This window comes from Protomyctophum parallelum (genome assembly GCF_964188405.1).
Source record: "Protomyctophum parallelum genome assembly, chromosome: 13".
In the NCBI taxonomy this organism is placed as follows: Eukaryota; Metazoa; Chordata; class Actinopteri; order Myctophiformes; family Myctophidae; genus Protomyctophum; species Protomyctophum parallelum.
The window spans coordinates 35,372,317-35,391,348 of record NC_139708.1 but is presented as its reverse complement, the minus strand read 5'-3'; the positions used below and the strand labels follow the sequence as shown (position 1 = coordinate 35,391,348).

The 19,032-nt window shown below is 40.2% G+C and overlaps 2 protein-coding genes across 2 annotated transcripts; one reads left to right on the top strand and one right to left on the bottom strand.

Annotated features, from left to right (window-relative positions):
* Positions 1-1,506: 1,506 nt before the first annotated feature.
* nme4 (NME/NM23 nucleoside diphosphate kinase 4) lies at positions 1,507-3,339 on the top strand. Its single transcript, XM_083779695.1, has 4 exons — positions 1,507-1,596; positions 1,987-2,088; positions 2,611-2,723; positions 3,044-3,339. Exons 1-4 carry the CDS (start codon positions 1,588-1,590, stop codon positions 3,159-3,161), a joined length of 342 nt encoding a protein of 113 aa, XP_083635821.1. The 5' UTR covers positions 1,507-1,587; the 3' UTR covers positions 3,162-3,339.
* A 2,117-nt stretch (positions 3,340-5,456) lies between these two features.
* On the bottom strand, positions 5,457-18,504 carry eps8l1a (EPS8 signaling adaptor L1a). The gene is made up of 15 exons (XM_083779237.1): positions 18,392-18,504; positions 16,846-16,966; positions 16,605-16,663; positions 15,768-15,903; positions 14,721-14,809; positions 14,096-14,170; positions 13,542-13,690; positions 12,852-12,969; positions 11,414-11,472; positions 9,410-9,512; positions 9,189-9,308; positions 8,695-8,830; positions 7,723-7,894; positions 6,991-7,123; positions 5,457-6,339 (listed from the first exon to the last, which is right to left on the bottom strand). The coding sequence occupies exons 2-15, from the start codon at positions 16,964-16,966 to the stop codon at positions 6,253-6,255; spliced, it is 1,557 nt and encodes a 518-aa protein (XP_083635363.1). The 5' UTR covers positions 18,392-18,504; the 3' UTR covers positions 5,457-6,252.
* Positions 18,505-19,032: the final 528 nt, after the last annotated feature.

Here is a 19,032-nt window from a genome sequence, read left to right as displayed (position 1 = left end):
CGGGGGGGGGGGGGGGCCTTGAGGATTGATCAAACTCTTCGGCTCTGATTAGAGCTATGGACCAGAGCTAACCATTACTCATGTAATGAAGATTATAGTAGCACAATTGTGAACACCAAGTAAGATGTTTTATCTATTTATCAACCATATTTTCAGAATTATGAACATTTATCAATTTCCTCTATTGTTAAGCATATTTGGACATGTTATGCTTTAATTAGTTTACTGATAAAAAGGCAACTTAAACTGTGATACTTCTTCTGGTATAGGGTTTCCTATCAAATCATGTGGCTAGAGAAATAGTCGGGGGACATTTACAGTGGATTAGAGGGAGGACAGTCAAGTCAGGGACAAATATTGATTTTAAGCATTAAAAGTACATTCATCACAATTAATATTTGGTGAGAAACAGAACTATACTATATAACAATAATTAGATTTTATTTTATTTTTTATTATTAGTTATATTTGTAACTGAAGCTGAATAAACAGATGGGGATATGGCATTTTAGCTAATACCTCTACTCAAATCAAATGGATTATTTTATATTTGTTTCACCCTGAGGTACAAATCATTGTGTTCTAGAAGCTTTAATAGTATACGATAAGCTTTTTGGAATGAGTGTTTTTGCTTATTTTACACAAGATATGCTGTATTATGTCATGGGAACACAAATTGCACCGGATACTCGGAATGACCCTACTGGAGTGGAGCCTATGTCTGGAGCCCGGGCTCAACTATTGTCAACCACCCCACCTTGTTTTAGTTAATATTTACAAAGGTTTACACTGGTATTTAGGACAGTGTCATTTCCTCCAAATGTTAAAGTAGGTGATCTATCGACACTGGAAGAGCACCGACTGACCTTTCTGTAGGCTAGAATAGATACGTTCTCCGAGCTACAGGATGTAAACACTGTCCTGCAACTTTGCACCCTGTTATTCATAGTGGCAATAAAACTCTGCTTATCACTCAAAGTGGTACAGTCTGTCTGTACATAATAGCACATAGCCCACTAAGCCCAGCAGCGTATACAATAGCCATGACCTATACTATACCGGGCCTGGGGCTCCATGAAAAAAAAATATATATATATTCAATTTGTTTAGAATAATAAAAATAATAGTTCTGTTCTGTCTGTTTGTGTATTTATCTATTATGAAGATGGTGCTTACTGGCATTTCACTTTTACTCTGTGTAGAGTTCTCAAATTCTGCACAAACCCGACCAGGCCCGACCCGACACGACATTTTAGGGCCGGGTCGGGCCTAAAATCTATGCTAATTAGTCGGGCCGGGCCGGGCCTAGGGCCTGATCAGTTAGAGCCCAGTTAGGGCCTGGCCTTAATTTTCGGGCCCGATGAGAACTCTACCCTGGGGTACTCCGTCTTCAATGGAGGGGTTAAGTGGTTAACATGGCAGAGACGTTCTTTATGTAATGACAATGCATGTTGTGTCCCACTAGGTGGAGCTGATGTAAACGAGCGGACTCTAATTGCAGTGAAGCCTGATGGAGTCCAGCGATGCCTTATTGGACAAATTATTCAGCGATTTGAGCAAAGGGGCTTCAAGCTGGTGGGCTTGAAAATGTTGCAGGTAATAAGAGTGTCTGAAAAAGCTTTATTTCATTTGAAGTGTATTTGTTTTTTTATTCCTGCGTTTCTCACAACGTCTCTGTCGGATAGAAAACTCACATGTTCAAAAGTGTTACTTTTCAGCATTCCAATGAAAAAATAGCAAAAGTAGCAGACTGACAAGCTCAAAAGAAATGATAACATGGCATTTCTTTAAATTACTATTTGTAATATTAATGTTATTTTAACACTAAAATGGTATTTATTTTTGCCAATTATCTGGGGCCTACTTGCAATATCTTTTCGGCCCACCAGTGGGCCCCAGCCTACAGGTTGGTAATCACTGTTCAAAGCTTTGTCTATCAGGCAACATCATCTATTCATGTGCTGTACTATAACTCAATGGTTACAGGTTCCTGAGGAGCTTCTTTCTGAGCATTACCGTGAGTTGACAAAGAGGCCCTTCTATCCCATTCTTCTGAAGTACATGACTTCTGGTCCAGTGGTTGTTATGGTGAGGGCTTATTTTATGTATTTCTTTATTGTTTTTTTATTCTTGGAGCAGCTTCTACATAACAGCCTTACATTGCACATGCAAACCTATCAGGACAAATCAGCTGCATAATTGCAGATACCGATGTTGTAAAACAAAAAGTCAAATAATGACAATATATTGGCCCAGCCTACACTGTACAAAGTGTACATGTATTGGTTGAGAACTCTGATTTATAATCTCAATTATACAGTAATATGCAGTGAGGAGTGTATTGCTGCAGTTGTCTACTCTGTTCATTAAGAATGATTGCACATCCACAAATATGTGGTGAAGTTCTCTCATACACTCTGACGTGTAAAACATATAGCTTTGATTAATTTGATGCAAAGCACAATAATTTACTAAACATATTACAAAGCCTCAAGGAAAAAGAAAGCAGCAACCACACATATCCAAAATGTATTGCAAGAGTTTGGTCGTTTTACATTCTTCAGGCATCAAGGTTTGAGAGGATCTTTCCTTTATTTTCTCCCTTTCTAGGTGTGGGAAGGGAATAATGTTGTCCAGACATCTCGTTTAATGGTGGGACCTACTGATCCAACTACAGCGCCAGCAGGGACAATCAGAGGCGATTTCAGTGTCCATGTTAGCAGGTAATGTATTCACTGTAAAGACTGGACACTAATTTTGATTTCTACTTGCATAATAATATAATTTAGTTGGTGTTGAAAAATGATAGGTAAACAGACAGATGGACACAATATTAGATATTCTATAGAGGCTATGCGTGTGACATATCAGGAGGTTATGCGGGAAAACCTACTGAGTCCATGAACTCTCAATCGCGTTATATTTGTTTCCCTGTAAAATTAATTGTAATTTTCGGATTCAAATAAAGAACTAAAAAGTGTGTGTGTGTGTGTGTGTGTGGTGTGTGGTGTGTGGTGTGTGTGTGTGTGTGTTTGTGTGTAAGGAATGTGATCCATGCCAGCGATTCTCCAGATAGTGCTCAGAGGGAGATCCAGCTGTGGTTTGAAGGAAATGAGCTAGTGACATGGGACTCATGCCACAAGCTGAACATCCAAGAGTGAAGAAGACCACAGGACTGATTGCACTTCACCTGCTGTTCAAATCTCTCTGTTTTCACTATGTAATTGTACTTGAAATACTGTAGCTCAAGTGGTTCTCCAACTTATGTAATTTCAAGGACCCCCATAACTCTCAGGAGTTACATACCAATATTTGGACTAAATGGACTCTTATACGTTTGGAACCTGCGTTTTGGGTCTGTGGATCCCACTTTGAGAACCACTGCTGTAGCTCAGTCTTAACCAAAGCATTAACCACTTAAATTTTACAATCATTGTTATACAGTTTCATACAGTAAACTCCTTGAGTATTAATGTACCGTAACTCGACAGACATAAGCATGTTAATATAACCAAATGGACCCGTAAGCGTCTGAGTTACAAAGGGATACATTAATACTGAGGATATTACTGTCTATTAACAGGAGAATGTATGTATTTTGCACTAAGATAATTTTAATGTATGTTAATTGTGATGACTGAAGCTTAAAAGTTTACATGTGTTCTAAATGACCTGCTGCCAAAATATAATAATCTTTATTTATTAATTTTCATACTCGTGTGACAAAGACAAACATAACGTGAACAATGATGTGTGAATAATGTATGTAAAATATTTGAGTGATAAGCTTGTGCTTTTTTAATAATTAATTATTTGCAGATACTGTATGTAAATAATATGCCCAGCTGAATTTGTATGTGCAATAAAGGGGCGTTTTAAAGATTTCAGTATTTCAGTGCATGATTCAAATGCTGTGAACATCCTAGATACATTCATCCCAACATTTACAATGGACTAGTAATTCAGAGATATTCCATGAGTACATGTGTAATGCAAAATATATACATTTAATTATATGAATGCAAACATCTATATAAATGCACCATGTGTCTGTACGTCTGTCTGTATGTACGCGTGTATGGCTGTAATCCACGTAACTCGAGAACCGTTCGCCCCACCAACTTCAAATTCAACACACGCATTCCACACCCCACAGGGAGTGCAGTGCCCGGTGTCGAGTCGGACCCACGGTTGACCAGAACCGCCACAAAAGGCCTCTGTCCGGCTCTGGACAGGGCCCCTGTCGGGTGCATAGTCGGGTGAGGCATGGATCTCCAACTTCCATCGTCTCGGTGCCCTACAGCCAGGCACCGGTCTAGTACTGATAAATAAAGCCTAGGTTGTAATATTTAACATACTATCATGCAATTTGTGTATGTATATATATATATAGACACCATTGATCAATTTGAAAATTATGTTAAAAGGTCCAGCTGAGCTTGTACAGAGGGGATGCACTCAATTAGGTTGATTGAGAATCAACTGCTGTCAACACAGCCAGGCTGCTTAAACCAATGGTTCTCATTATCAAACTTTGATGCATAGACCACGGCCCCCATAACAGTCTACAAATGGTGTTACAGACCCATCCATTTGGTTCCTAAGTAAACATTTATATTAGTCCGGGACAACCTGGATTCCCCTTAAGGACCCCTGGGGGAGTGGGGGTCCCCGGACACCACTTTGAGAACCACTCGCTCAAATCAAGCTTTTCTCGCTTTCCCAAATTCCTGATTAGCAGCACCCTCCTAAACCTGCAACTGCAGCATACTGGCACAGACAGTTTAGGACATTATACGTTTGACTACTGCCTGGCAGAACCCCTAATCCCCTACATCTCAGTGAAGGTTTAATTTGCATGAAAACAGTCAAATGTATACACACACACACAGAGAGTGGTTGAACGTGTTCGAACTGTGTCTCTGATATAAAATGCACCCTCTTATTAACATGGGAGTGGACAAATAGGCTGGCTTTATGTAAATGTATGTTTATTTAAATTGGACAATTTGGAAACCAATTAACAACCCAAAACAAGGACAAATATGTCCCCAAATGGTAGCATAAAAACAGGCATACAGGATTCTACAAGATAAAACAAAATTAAAGTGAGCAGAGGATATTGTAGCCACCCTGTTACATTCCTGAAGAAATGATAAATGTAGGCCCTAATGAGTTGTAATGGCACGGTAACATCCACATTCCAGCAACACATAATGAGCATGCTCATGGACATAGAGAGCTGTGTCCTGAACTACGGTAGGCCAAATGGCAATAAATAAATAAATAAATATGCAAATAATCATGATTCAATTGCAGTGAGTTAATCGCAATTAAATTAGTTTACATTGTGTTGCTGTGTGTGTGTGTGCGTGCGCTTGTGTGTGTGTGCGTGCGCTTGTGTGCGTGCATGCGTCCGTTTTGTGCGTGTTTATGGGAAATTTGTATATGTATATAATGTAACTACTACTAATTACATGTTACACTGTATATAAACAATTTCTTGATCACGTACTCTGTTGATGTTTGTCAAACATTGATGGCATTTACCTTGACCTTGTCGTACTGGATCCAAGTGTCTGCTAATGCAAATACATCAAATAGTGAACACGATTAGATGTTTTGAACGCATACTTATTGTGCGTGATAATCAACCTTTTGTATCTTGGACAGAATTCACTCCTGTCTGATCAATAAATCTTATCTAATCTAAAGGAATTGTTCCCTAGTATCTGCACTGGCACTGTGCCAGTTCTTTTTGCCACTTTATAAATAAGCGCCATGAGAAGGCTTGAAGGTTTCAAAGATGACCTAAGTCTAAAAGAAATGAACTTATGTGAACTCACATAACCTCTTTATTGTAAAGGCTATGGGGAATGATCTTGACTTTAGTAAACAGAACAAATTAAGGATCACATGGATCACAAGGATACAAAAATAAGTCCCAAATTATTGGAGCATGCTCATGACGTTTTTTTTTAAGTTAGGGAAGCCGCAGCATTTCAACAGTATACCTGCATGTGTGGTAAAGACATTGAAACCCTTGTGAGATCATGATAATTATGTAAATACTAATGTCTGTAGGGAACTGTCACAACTTTATCAGCAATAACTACAACTATGTCCTCCTGTGTTCTCTGGTGTCACATTTGAACTGGTGGGTCGGTGATATTGTTTTTGTCACAGCATTCCACCTGGTGATTGATTGATTGATTGATTGATTGATTGATGTCATCTGGTGGCTGGGAGGTGTCACAGCGCTCCACCCTGTGACTTCACGTCCACCTTCAGTTTTTGCTTCTCCATCACCGCTTCCAGTTCTGTGGCTTTGTGCACATCCTGGAAAAGATGAGAAGAGGATAATGGAACTGAACATGGTTGGATTTACCATAATTCACAATTCACATGGTACTGTGATTTGTTCCTTCACTCAAGTGCATTAAGTAGAGCAAAATGACCCATGTGGTCCTGAATATGGTCAATGCCGTAGAAGCTCACAACAAACTCACAACGCGTTGCAATATTTAGTCTCTTTTCAAATAGACGAAATATAAAACATTGCTGGGGAGTGGGGACCCTCTGGAACCCCCTCAATAACCCCTGGGGGTCCCGACTCCCCAGACCTCACAGTGAGAACCAATGCTTAACACAACCCAGGCACAAACAAAAGTAATATTCTGTGCTCTTCAATGCAAACTAAATCCAACATTCAGCTAAGTCAGGGGGAGCTAGGGGTACGGCCGTTCACCGGCCTGGGACTCCAGGGGCCCGGCCTTCCAGCTGTCAGATGATCACGATGACACAGTCACAGACCTTTACTTGGTCACTTTGCAAGGTCTGCCTCTTGGCACGAGTAGCAGGCAACAGGCCCATTCAAAGCATTATCTCAGGGTGCTACAAATGTCTAAGTAGACTTAGATTAGATTAAACACAAGCTTTTAGCCATGCATCTGTGACTTAAACAATGTACACACTTTAGAAGTAGTTTACCTCAAGTAAGGACTTCTGTACCATGATCTGACTGTAGACTCTGGCACCCTCTTCTGGTGAGACTGTACGGAGCTCCTCTTTATTCAGAGAGAAAATCTGTGCAGCACTTAAAATACCAAGAAGCTGAATTGTCCTAAACAGCGGGGACAAGAAGAGAAAATTACATTCTCAGGATGAACTGTTCCTTACAAAATAGCAATGTACAAGCCAGGCTTAGAGATAAATATCCATATAATTGATTGATTTGAATTAAACTAAATGCTCAAACCTGGCAGAAGCTATAATTGTGTAAATTGTGTAACAATCATTGTGTAAAATAAATTCCATCCCTTTCCTTGAAACAATGTTTACCTCACTTATTTCATGTTGGTGTAATGATACCAAAGAAGGGGTTCTGTCTAAGATAAATAAAGAAGACATGTTTGTGTGCTAAGTTGCTAACCCTTAAATGGTGGAGAGGTGGCTTCACATTCTAAAGCATTAAGACAACATAAGAAAGGTAATAAAATGGTCAAAAGTAGCCTTTCCTTCAATTTTCCTTATGCATTGTATGTAAATGAAAAGGCAGACATCAGAGCTGTTCTAACCACTTACAACATTCGCCCCCAAAATAGAAGATCTGCTACAAAGCTAACTAAGGTGTGCGTTGTTGTGAGCTTGTCGATCATATATTTTTGGCGAAGAGATTTTGTGTAGACGGGAGGGGGGGGGGGGACCCAGCAGTAAACTCACTCCTGACTGAAGCCTTTGCCGCTGAGCCAGGCAGCCACTTGGGCAGGGGAGGAGTGGTAGTCCAGCGGGGCTGACGTGTCGGATGTACGCGGTATAACCAGAGGACGGTTTGAGCCTGACTTCCCATTGGCCAGCCGGTGTTGAAGCTCATCATTCACATCATTCATGAGGACTGTGCACAAAAACACGCATACATGCAGAGACAAAAAAAAGCACACACATTAACAAACATGGTATCGGTAGGCAGCAATGGCTTTTCAAGCTGCGACCCCTCAAAATAATAATTATGTTGTAATTTATAATGATGTGAACTGGGGACCACCCCACGCTGACAAGCCCAAGAATTGTAGGACATTTAGTTCCACAGATAAATATTGTGAAAAGATGTTGACTCTGTCTTCTATTATTTGACAATTTTGCCAATGTTTGACTTATAGTATAATATTAGCTGATTACTTTTAACACAGTAATGGTCTTTTTCTATATTCAACTTTTTTGTTTCACCCCTCCCCCCCACCTTGAGAACCATTGATTTAAAACATTTAAATGAACACGGGGGAGTTGATTGGGGTCCTTCAGATGAAAAAGGTTGAGAACCACTGATTTAGCACATTTAAATTAAACACAGAGGAGTACAGTAGATTGGGGTCCTTTTTAACCCATTCTGACCGGGCACCCATTTTGGTGTCGGCATCATGTTATGCTTTAGCTATTTAAAAATAGCAGATCTACAAGCTCATATCGCGCCACCGAGTGGCGCGATACGAGCTTGTAGGTCTGCTATTTTTGAAAAATCGAAGAGCGACTGACATTTTTAGAATCTGATCTCAGGTCAGAATGGGTTCATCAGACCCAGTGTTTGCCCGGTGGAAACCTCATGAATCTGATCTCAGGTCAGAATGGGTTAAAGGTTGAGAACCACTGCACTTGTACTGTACAGTACTGTATGTTAGATGTTAATGGGTTCATTACCTCGATCTCCTTCTCCCTGTAGTGTTGTAGAAAGCATGCTGGGACGTCTTAATGCTAGGTGTCCTGTAGAAGGACTGGTGTCATTTGGGTTTGTCGGCGGAAATGAGAAATACATACTGGATGGAGAAGGCACCTTCTGCAGGGGAAAGACAGGAAAACGACCAAGATTTTAGAATTTCTGTTTAATGTCAAAATGAGGCCAAAACAGTATTGCATTGTATAACATTGTGTACACAGTTAATTCCTCACTGTTAATTGATAGTACATTTGTAACTCTTTGGTTGTGTACCTTTTGTGTACCAAGGCAAAGCAGTGGGATGTGACGTGTGTGTGTGTGTGTGTGTGTGTGTGTGTGTGTGTGTGTGTGTGTGTGTGTGTGTGTGTGTGTGTGTGTGTGTGTGTGTGTGTGTGTGTGTGTGTGTGTGTGTGTGTGTGTGTGTGTGTGTGTGTGTGTGTGTGTTTGTGTGTAAGCGCATGTGCGTGCGTTACCTTACCGGGCTGTGTCTTTCACCATTATTGAGAGCAGACAAAGGCTCCAGGATATTATGGGGCACAAAGCCTATCTGGTCAAAGCGATTCCGACATTTCCACCAGCGCTTTGATGACTCGATTACCTGGAAAAAGACAGGAAATATGTGTCATTTAACTAATATGTCAAAAGATTCTAATAAATAAAATGAGCGTTGATAACTAATGCTATGAGTGAGATCTATACCTCCAAGGTTTCTCCTTGCAGCACTGAAAGTTCACTGCTGTTCCTGGCCACAAAGTCATAGCTGCAACAGTAGTGTCTCTCGCCCTCCGGTGGTAGACCATTGCTATGGTAAACCAAAGATGAATGACATCATTAGTGTGGTTGCCCGAAAGGGCAACCAGACTCTTGTAATTGTGACACTTTATTCATGCGTATTCTTATTATTTTACTGGAGTAAAGTTTGCCGCACTACTAGTCCCACGGGAATCGTGTGCTTGTGTTTTGCTAAGACAAATGTTGTATAGTTTAATTGATATGAATTTATTAGTGAATTAAAATTTCCCATTGACATGAATGGGAAAATGCAAAAATTCAAGGATAAATTCAAACTTATCACTAAAATTATTTAACCAATAAGTTTATAATTTTATCGGTCGGCCTCATAGTGGCGCTATAACTTTACGTTTTGGCTTATAACTCTTGAACCGTAGGTTGTAAAATCAAAATTATTTTCCCCTGGATTCCTTGGGTCATGACGCATCTCCCCATATAGGCCACGCCCATGATATATTTTCCGCCATTTTGAATTTTGTCCAAAACACACTTTTTCCTTTTCCTCCTAAATATTTTGTCCAAATCTCACAAAAATCTGTACACGTGATCTCTGGACCTTTTCGATGAAAACTCGAATGGCGGAATTTTGATAGTGTGTATCGTTCGGCCACAATCGTCGTCCGAAGTTAGTGGGAGGGGCCCATTTTACATAAAATGCCGCAAATCACGAACGGAATGTCCAATCCATCCCAAATTTGAATCAGATGTCTGGGGTGGTTCAATCAACCAAGTTCTAAAAGCAAAAACATGAATTTTGGGGGTTAAATCCCCGAATTACTTACGCATGATCACAGGGGTGACGCGACATTGTAATTGGCTGTCAATGTTAGTGGGAGGGGCATATGTAAGCCACTGCGGCAACCACACTCTGCGACTTTTTTTTTATTGCGAATTTTCTAGTTCAAACAGTTTCAACAGTGATACTCAAACTTTTTCATTTCAATGACCCTATAGTTTGGTATGCATATTAGGCCACTGACTGCCATAACTCTGAGAGTGTTGGACCCTTATGGGTCCATTTGAGGGTGCATTTGGTTCCTAACAATCAATAATTTAGCTGTGGACTCCCTAGAACACCCTCAAGGAACCTCTATGTATATAATAGAATCTTTCATATTCACCTCAGACTTAGAACCGATTTGAAAATGAGGTTTGAGATAACGTGAGATTTTATGCCGCAGTTCAGAACGTCTTTGCTAATTTTCTATTAGGCTACTGTACAGAATTCTTACGTATTTGCCAAACAAAGAAACAGTTAACATAAGTCAGCATAATTTATGTATCAATACAGTATGAAATTCTTGTTTAGCAGGCTTATCAACTGGCACAGTATCAGAAGATTAAACAATAAATCAAACAAACCAGTGTTTGAATGCAATCAGTTTGAATCAATTCATCTGAATAACTGCATGTTTACTCTTGTCGCTGTAGTGGGCAACTCCCACGCGTGGACAATGGTTGATAAGAGTTACATACTCCCAAATACATCTACTGATTGTTTTGCTTTGAGGTGTTTAACCCTTAACCACTTGAAGCCTCAGCATACCTATTCTGGGGAGTGGAGGGCAATCGCCGAAAATAGCTAATGTACAAGAATATGTCTTGTAGATCAGCTATTTTCAGCAAAGACGCTCGGTGTAGAGGCAGGGGAATATGAGCGGACCAAGTACGTATTATTGGACATTTTTGAAAATCATCCATGCCCAAAATAAGGATACCTAGTTGAAATAGGTTAAGTCACAAAGACTATAAAATAGGGGGGAGGGACATTAGTCAAAATTAGAAGATCTACAAGCTCACAACAAAGACCCAGTTTACTAAAATCTAGGGGTTTTAAGTGGTTAAAGAAACATACAACTCTCCTGTTATTTTCTTCTGCCACTTATGTTTCACTGTCTGTCTCTGACTTACAATTCTTCAGTTGTCTGCACAGTGGAGACGGGCCTCATTGAAGTGTGTCGAGTGTTTTCCTGCAGATTGAGTCACACAGCTGGATTAGCCAACACACTGACAGTGGAGGAAGATGTATTCATAAAACTAGTAATATGTCAGCGTAAAAGTCCTGCATTCAAAATGTTACTCAAGTAAAAGTATCGTACAAAGATAATTCTCATATATCTTATATTATTGGATTATTATGGAGTTAATAGTGTTCATAGTTTAATGTTGAACTTTCAAGCTGGTAAAGGGGCAGCATTCATTATTATCTGACTAGATTTAGATTAATAATCTGAAATCTGTCAGATAAATGCAGTGAAGTAAAAAGTACATTATTTACGGCTGAAATATAGCGGTAAGTATAAAGTAGCAAAGTAAAACGTGAAATTCTCACAAGTAAAGTACAAGAACCTCAAATTTTTACTTAATAAAGCTATAGTTTAATAAAGGTACATAGTTTCTTTCCATCACTGTATATTGACCTACAGTACACATCAGAATGAGTTATTCATATATGATTATTGTGTAATCTTTCTTGTCAGATGTGTTGTGTACAGTACAAGAGGCTCTATGCACACAGAATAACTCTTCCTACTTCCGGGCCCCTTCTTTATAGTCCGGCAGCCAGGGTTGTGGGGTGGGACATTTGGTATATCGTTTTTTTTTTATTGGCCTAAAATATTGTCTATATACATACATTCATGAATCCACTTGCTGACCGGCTGTCGGTATTGAGCAATTTCTTTATAGGGGTTTATATGTGACCATACCATTGACATCCTATATAAGGCAAAAATGTCACATTTTCATTATACTTTAAAGGGATATTTCACTTTCAAAACAACTTTTGGTAATTATATCGTCTACTCAGGCTTATGTGAACACCACAGACAGTTTTTAAGTTGCTTGATTCAGTATTAGATATTTGGTATTCATTTTCGCTGCCCCGCCCCCATCCTATACAAACCCATTGTAGCTTCAAACTCCATTTTAACGATAGATTAATCGCAAACACCTCTCCCTTTTTATGGTGACTGATACTGCCCTACGTGAGGGTACATTGGCGTGTACCCTGGTCACATATAACCCCTATTAAAAAGAAATGCAGACAGCCAGTCAGCAAGTGGATTCAAGAATGTATGTATATAGACAATATGTTAGGCCAATAAAAAAGACTATACCAAATTTCCCACTTTAAACAAAAGAAGCCTGTCAGCTGCGGACTATTACTTCCTTCACTCTCAGGGTTACAGACCTGTACAAGGCCATTTGGAACCCACTCAAGGTGTAGAAGAGAGCACCCTCACTCAGGAACAGAGCCTTAATTAGTATCATCGGTAACATCTGTGAAGGAAGTAGGGAAGGGGCTCAAGTTCTTTCTAAAATGGAGTGTATGCATAGAGCCCATTACCTCATCAATGACATCCTGTTGGTGCTGTGACTCAATGGGGTCCGAGCTGGAGGCCTGTGGCTGCCACCCATCCAGGAACACAGGTGTGTATGGAGGAACTGACACACTGAGCTGGGAGCTGGCAAACGGAGCAGAGGTGATGCATTGAGAAATCGACAACCTTTACTCCACTGAAATTATACACTCGCTCGGGTAGGGCTGGGCAATTATCCAGATATAATATATCGAAACCAATATTTAGAACCAACCACCGACTTATAATCTAATAATCGAGACGCAAGCCTACAGTATATCAACATAGACAGCAAACAATTGTAATGGATATCTTTCTAAATCGATTAGTCTGATTAACCACTTGTTCATGTATTATATTTGTTGTACAAAGAACAAATAGCCAAAATAACCGATCCTATCTTGCAGATAGATCTTGCAATCTGCTAACCCTTACAATGAAAAAGATAATTCATAATTGTTCATTAATCATAATCGAGGCAAAGGTTTGAAATAATAGTGATATTGTTTTGAAGTTATAACACCCAGTCCTACTTTCAGATTCATGCTAGATATAGACTATGCCTTACATGCTTATAACGTAATCAAAGTTGGATGTGGACACACACACACACACACACACACACACACACACACACACACACACACACACACACACACACACACACACACACACACCAATGTAAAGTCCAGTGGGGCCCTAGAGACGTCCAGAGTTCCTTTTCTTCTTCGTTCAAATGCTCCTGAAGCAGCGACACGGCACCCTGAGTCAGAGCCGGGCTAACCACCGTTGCCCCCAACTCTGGTCCACCCGTCGTTTTCACCAACTGTGAATGGCAAGCAAAGGAAACACTATATTATAAAATTACATGACAGAATGCATAAAACAAGTCAAATGTATGGATACAGTTACAGTGCAGAAGACAACATGGGAGTTAACCACGACAGAATCCTATGACAGTGTCTGACATACGACAGACAGACAGACAGACAGACAGACAGACAGACAGACAGACAGACAGGCAGGCAGACACACACACACACACACACACACACACACACAGTCACACACACACACACACACACACACACACACACACACACACACACACACACACACACACACACACACACACACACACACACACACACACACACACACACACACACACACAGACACAGACACTGAGGGACACAGACAGCAGAATACTAGACAAAAGGAAATCACTCACCAGTCCGAGAGGGACAAAGACATGATGTAGCAACTCTGGTGAGTTAGGCTCTGAAATGGAAGACTTGAGACGGTCCTGAGAAAAGAAAAGAAAAGAAAAGAAAAGAAAAGAAAAGAAAAGAAAAGGAAAGGAAAGGAAAGGAAAGGAAAGGAAAGGAAAGGAAAGGAAAGGAAAGGAAAGGAAAGGAAAGGAAAGGAAAGGAAAGGAAAGGAAAGGAAAGGAAAGGAAAGGAAAGGAAAGAAAATTAAATTAAATTAAATTAAATTAAATCCACAAAACATTATTTTCATCTTTCATGAATAATTTGATCCTAATTTACTTGAATGACATAAAAATGTCCTGTACAGCTGCCTTGATAAATAAATAAAATCACACCCGTGTGAAGTGAGGGGTGCTCTCGTCATCATACGTCATCATACATCATCTCATTCTGGCCAATCACAATTTGCGTCCTCACTTTTGTCTTCAATGTTTGTGTTTACACAGACCCTCAAAGCTGGACATAGGAGGGGCTGGCGCCCCTCAAAAAGTGAGAAGCAAACCTGGCAAACCAAGTTGTATGTCCTGTATTGTTTGATTGACAGTAGAAAATAAGTGTCATCTCTGAGGACTAATCTCTGCTCACCAAAAGGCTGAGGGAGTATTTGATTTTCTGAAAGATGTCCACAAATTCCTCCTGCGGTGGAGGGCTTGCCTTCAGCATCAACAAATCATCTGCATAAAGGAAAGATGAACCACTATTGTTATAATCAATGCAACTGTGATTTTGATGATTTAAAACAATGCAATGCAAGTGAGTCGAATTAAGTAGTAATTGTCTCCACTCTCAAATTCCACTCACTCACGCCCGCAAGCACGCACACACGCACGCACACAAACCAACCAATCAGGCCGGCTCAAATATTTTATGTCAAGGGCCCCCTCAAAATACGGTAGAGATATCTAATGCCATACAACACAATCTATTGTGTTATATGGCATTGAAAATATGTTTTGAGTGAAATTCCAGTGGAACTCCTAAAGCACCTGTTCGTTACTTCCTTATAAGGCTACTGGTCGCCCCTAACAGGGTGGCATAGGAAGACAGAGTTGATCCTATATTACAAACATTAAAAAATCACACCCGTGTGAAGTGAGGGGCACTCTTATCATCGTACATCATCCATTCATTGTCAATGGGAATCTGTGTAGGACAAAGATAGCCGATTTACTCATCTACATATGACGTAAATACTCCATGCATTGTCAATGGGAATTTAATGTTTGTGTAAGACGAAAATCTACACTATAGCTGAATATAGGAGGGGCTAGCCCCCCTCAAAAAGTCCATAGACTTGGCTGCCATATGATGTAATTTCGGAAAGCCAGGCGCTGGAGGGGCTAGTGCCTCTCAAAAAAATACCTCAACATTGTACTTAACTTGAGTACAGTACTTGAGTACATATACTTAGTCACTTTGCTTGGGGTGACTGGATTGATTTCTTGCCAAGACATTCACCTTGTACAAGAGCAGAATCACAGAAACACCTGTCACACCTGTAAGGCTACGGGTAATCAGCAGGAAGCCTAATGGGTCATTTATACTCGGTTGCACCCTGTGTCACATTTTTTGGTGCACGGCACCGGCACGCAACTAAACATAAATTACGCTGAAGTCATTAGTGACACTTACCATCCTGGCTCTGTTTTTTCTTGCTTTTTTTGCTTCTCTTCTTGTCCCTCTGGTTGAGGACACTCTGAGCATCGGCTGTTTGTTGCAAACGTCCCATGAATCTCTCCACATCGTCAAAACAGTGATTCAGGAGTTCCTAGAGTAGGATTTATAAAGTATACTGTAGGTTGTGCTGTTCGGAATGTAGCCTACGAAGTAGCAAAATAATACTTTTTTTTTTTTAAAGCAACAACAAAATAACATGACAATTTTACAAACTGATTGAGGGCATTGCTTAAAGAAACCAGATGTTTTGCAGTGGTTCCTACATGTTGTGCCGGGTCAGACTGGGGTGCCGGACCGTGAGACAAGTCCAGTTGTGCATTGGGATTTTGTGGCAACTACACGTTATTATTGCAATATATGTATATATACGTACAAATATAAAAAAATAGATGATTTAGTAAATAAATTTCAACATTTATAGAGTGATAACATAATTATGCCTTTGGTATACACGAAAGGTTTGTGAGGTACCCTCTCCAGTCTCCACCCACTCAGCTATGGCCATCCCCAAACATCAATGTAATTGATCAACTCTTAAGAGTTAATTTGGTGATGTTACTGTGTTTGTCTTTTTAAACATTTCAGCAGAGTGATTACGGTAGTTCATTATGGGGATACAGTATAATGCTGCATCAAGCATGTGATACTACAAGGTAGGTCTATATACACTGTGGCACACATGCATTCTCTCTTTTTTTCAAGTCAAATTTCTCCCTTGGGAGACAGAATAAAGAAACCTTGAACTTGAACCTTGTGCGCACATACACACACACACAACACACAAATACATACCACTTCTCTTTCTGCATTCAGTGTAGATGTGTGTTTCAGCTCGCCACTGTCGCCATTCACTGAAAGGTAGAAAATGAAATAACCATGAATATTCAAATCTATTAATTTACATAATTAACATATAATCAACTGCTCATTTCAGTCCTAGTTCTCAAACACACACACACACACACACACACACACACACACACACACAAACAAACGCACGGACGCACGCATGCACGCACACTCGTGAACATACCTTTTTGTAAGCTTGTATAGACAGGCATGATCCCAGTAGGAAGCGCCTCACCCGGATTACCTATCATGACTCGGATACCTGAAGGCTTCCTGGCAACCGGTGGAGGACAGCTTGCAGACATCTATTGTGTGTGTGTGTGTGTGTGTGTGTGTGTGTGTGTGTGTGTGTGTGTGTGTGTGTGTGTGTGTGTGTGTGTGTGTGTGTGTGTGTGTGTGTGTGTGGTGGAGGGAGTTGGACAGATGAATATAAAAATAGAAAAAGCATGTACGTCTTTGCACAATCAGAGGAATGTGAGGGAAAACATCACAATACTTGTCATAATGACTAAGTTAATTTAAGGTCTATAGAAAGCATTTTGGGAACATATGATCACAAATGTTATAAATTAAACCATATATTGATGATGAACCAACCCCAGAACTTTGCTGTTCTCATGTACAGCCAACTTTGTGTACAGTAACCTAATATCTGTGGTAATTGTACAGGACTTTGAGAAGCAATGGTATACTGCTGCTACACACATTTCCTACAATATTTAGTACATATTCATGTAATATGTAGATATGTCTGATAAAACCTGCTCTGCAGACAAACCAAACCTTAGCAGTATATAAACAAATCACAGACCGATACTGCCATATTAAGAATGTGGCTTGACATCTTGTGTGTGTGTGCGCATCAGCGCATGTGTGTGTGTGTGTGTGTGTGTGTGTGTGTGTGTGTGTGTGTGTGTGTGTGTGTGTGTGTGTGTGTGTGTGTGTGACATACAGTGTGTTTGACATACAGTGTATGTGACATACAGTACAGGAAAAACCACTGTCAGAGATTGATATGCACTATACAGGTATCCCCAGCAGCAAGTATAATACATTTAATTCATCATTGCATAATCCCACACCACCACTAACTGTAGCTAAATTCAGATTTTTGAGGGCCTCCATTGATTCCATTCCCTCCAATACGTCTTTCTATCCATGTATGCTATGCCCTTCTTTTCCCCTTAAACCCTACTGACCGGGGTCCCCCAGGGCTCTATACTTGTACTCCTACTTTTTACCCTCTACAGTCTACACCTAATGTTTGCTGAAAGGAGCCAAAAGAGCTGAGACGGCCTGAGAGCTTGTAAATTGGCTATTTTCGCCAAATATTCACCTACTATGACATGCCCAAAATAGGGGACTATAAGGTTCTAGTGTAAATGACATATTGACCCAAATGTACCTGGTCCATTTGGGCACACTGAGGATTTTACTAACTTCACAAACGTAATCCACTAACTACAAAATGTACACACGGCAATAAGGTAAAAAAATACAAATAAAACATCAGACAATCTTATTGTTAAGGCAGTGAAACAAGAGAGGTGTCACACTATCTGACTAGAAGAAGCGTTAACAACAATGTGATTTGTCCTCACTCAGCAACACATATCTGACAGGAGACGGCTGACACACATACAGGTGTATCATTCTCCCTCTCTCTCTCCCTCTCTTTCTCTCTAGTTAAACAATAAACAATGTTAAAGCATGTACTGCAATCACTGTACCTTTCAGCGTTGTTTGAGTCCACAGCACAAATAGAATCCTATCCGCTCAGTGACTTGTAGTATGTGCACTGAGCTTAGCTGTTTACTCCACTACGTCCCACCTTCTTGAGATACGCAGGGAGGAACGAGAAAAACGAGTCTCACTCTCCCTCTCTGACACAATCTCACCCTCCCTCTCTCTCCCCTGCATCAATAAAGAGCCTGTCCTTCTCTGTGACACAGAGTTTCTCTAAATGACAGGCCATGGCTTCTGCCAAGGGGATGATGTGATCGGTATCAGATACCATTCCAGAAATGCAAGTCTCCCTTTAACACCTCCACCTTCATAGTTTCTGGATGAGCAGGCTTCCAATGAAAGGTATGAACGTGTTTGACATAGGGTGTTGCTCTATCCACAAAAATGTGGATAGAGATATTATGGTTATGATCAATGGATCTCTACCATATAGAAACCACATATTCAGTGTAAAGGGGGAAATTGAAAATTGTGCACCATGTAATTTATGAGTGCAGATACACATACTGAAATATATTGATAATTAACAGTGGCACGGACACACTAATAACCAGATATACAATGCAGAGACAGGGACACATTTCCAGTATAGCCTACTGTAGTACTAGTAATATTATTATATAGT

Excerpts from the sequence above, each read along its gene's own strand:
- nme4 (XM_083779695.1), top strand. Across the intron at positions 2,089-2,610 it reads CTGGTCCAGTGGTTGTTATG|GTGTGGGAAGGGAATAATGT; the intron begins GTGAGGGCTTAT and ends CTCCCTTTCTAG. Across the intron at positions 2,724-3,043 it reads TTCAGTGTCCATGTTAGCAG|GAATGTGATCCATGCCAGCG; the intron begins GTAATGTATTCA and ends TTTGTGTGTAAG.
- eps8l1a (XM_083779237.1), bottom strand. The coding sequence starts at position 16,966 with ATGTCTGCAAGCTGTCCTCCACCGGTTGCCAGGAAGCCTTCAGGTATC. Across the intron at positions 11,473-12,851 it reads AACAGGATGTCATTGATGAG|GAAAACACTCGACACACTTC; the intron begins GTAATGGGCTCT and ends CTCAATCTGCAG. Across the intron at positions 9,513-11,413 it reads GTGCAGACAACTGAAGAATT|CAATGGTCTACCACCGGAGG; the intron begins GTAAGTCAGAGA and ends GGTTTACCATAG.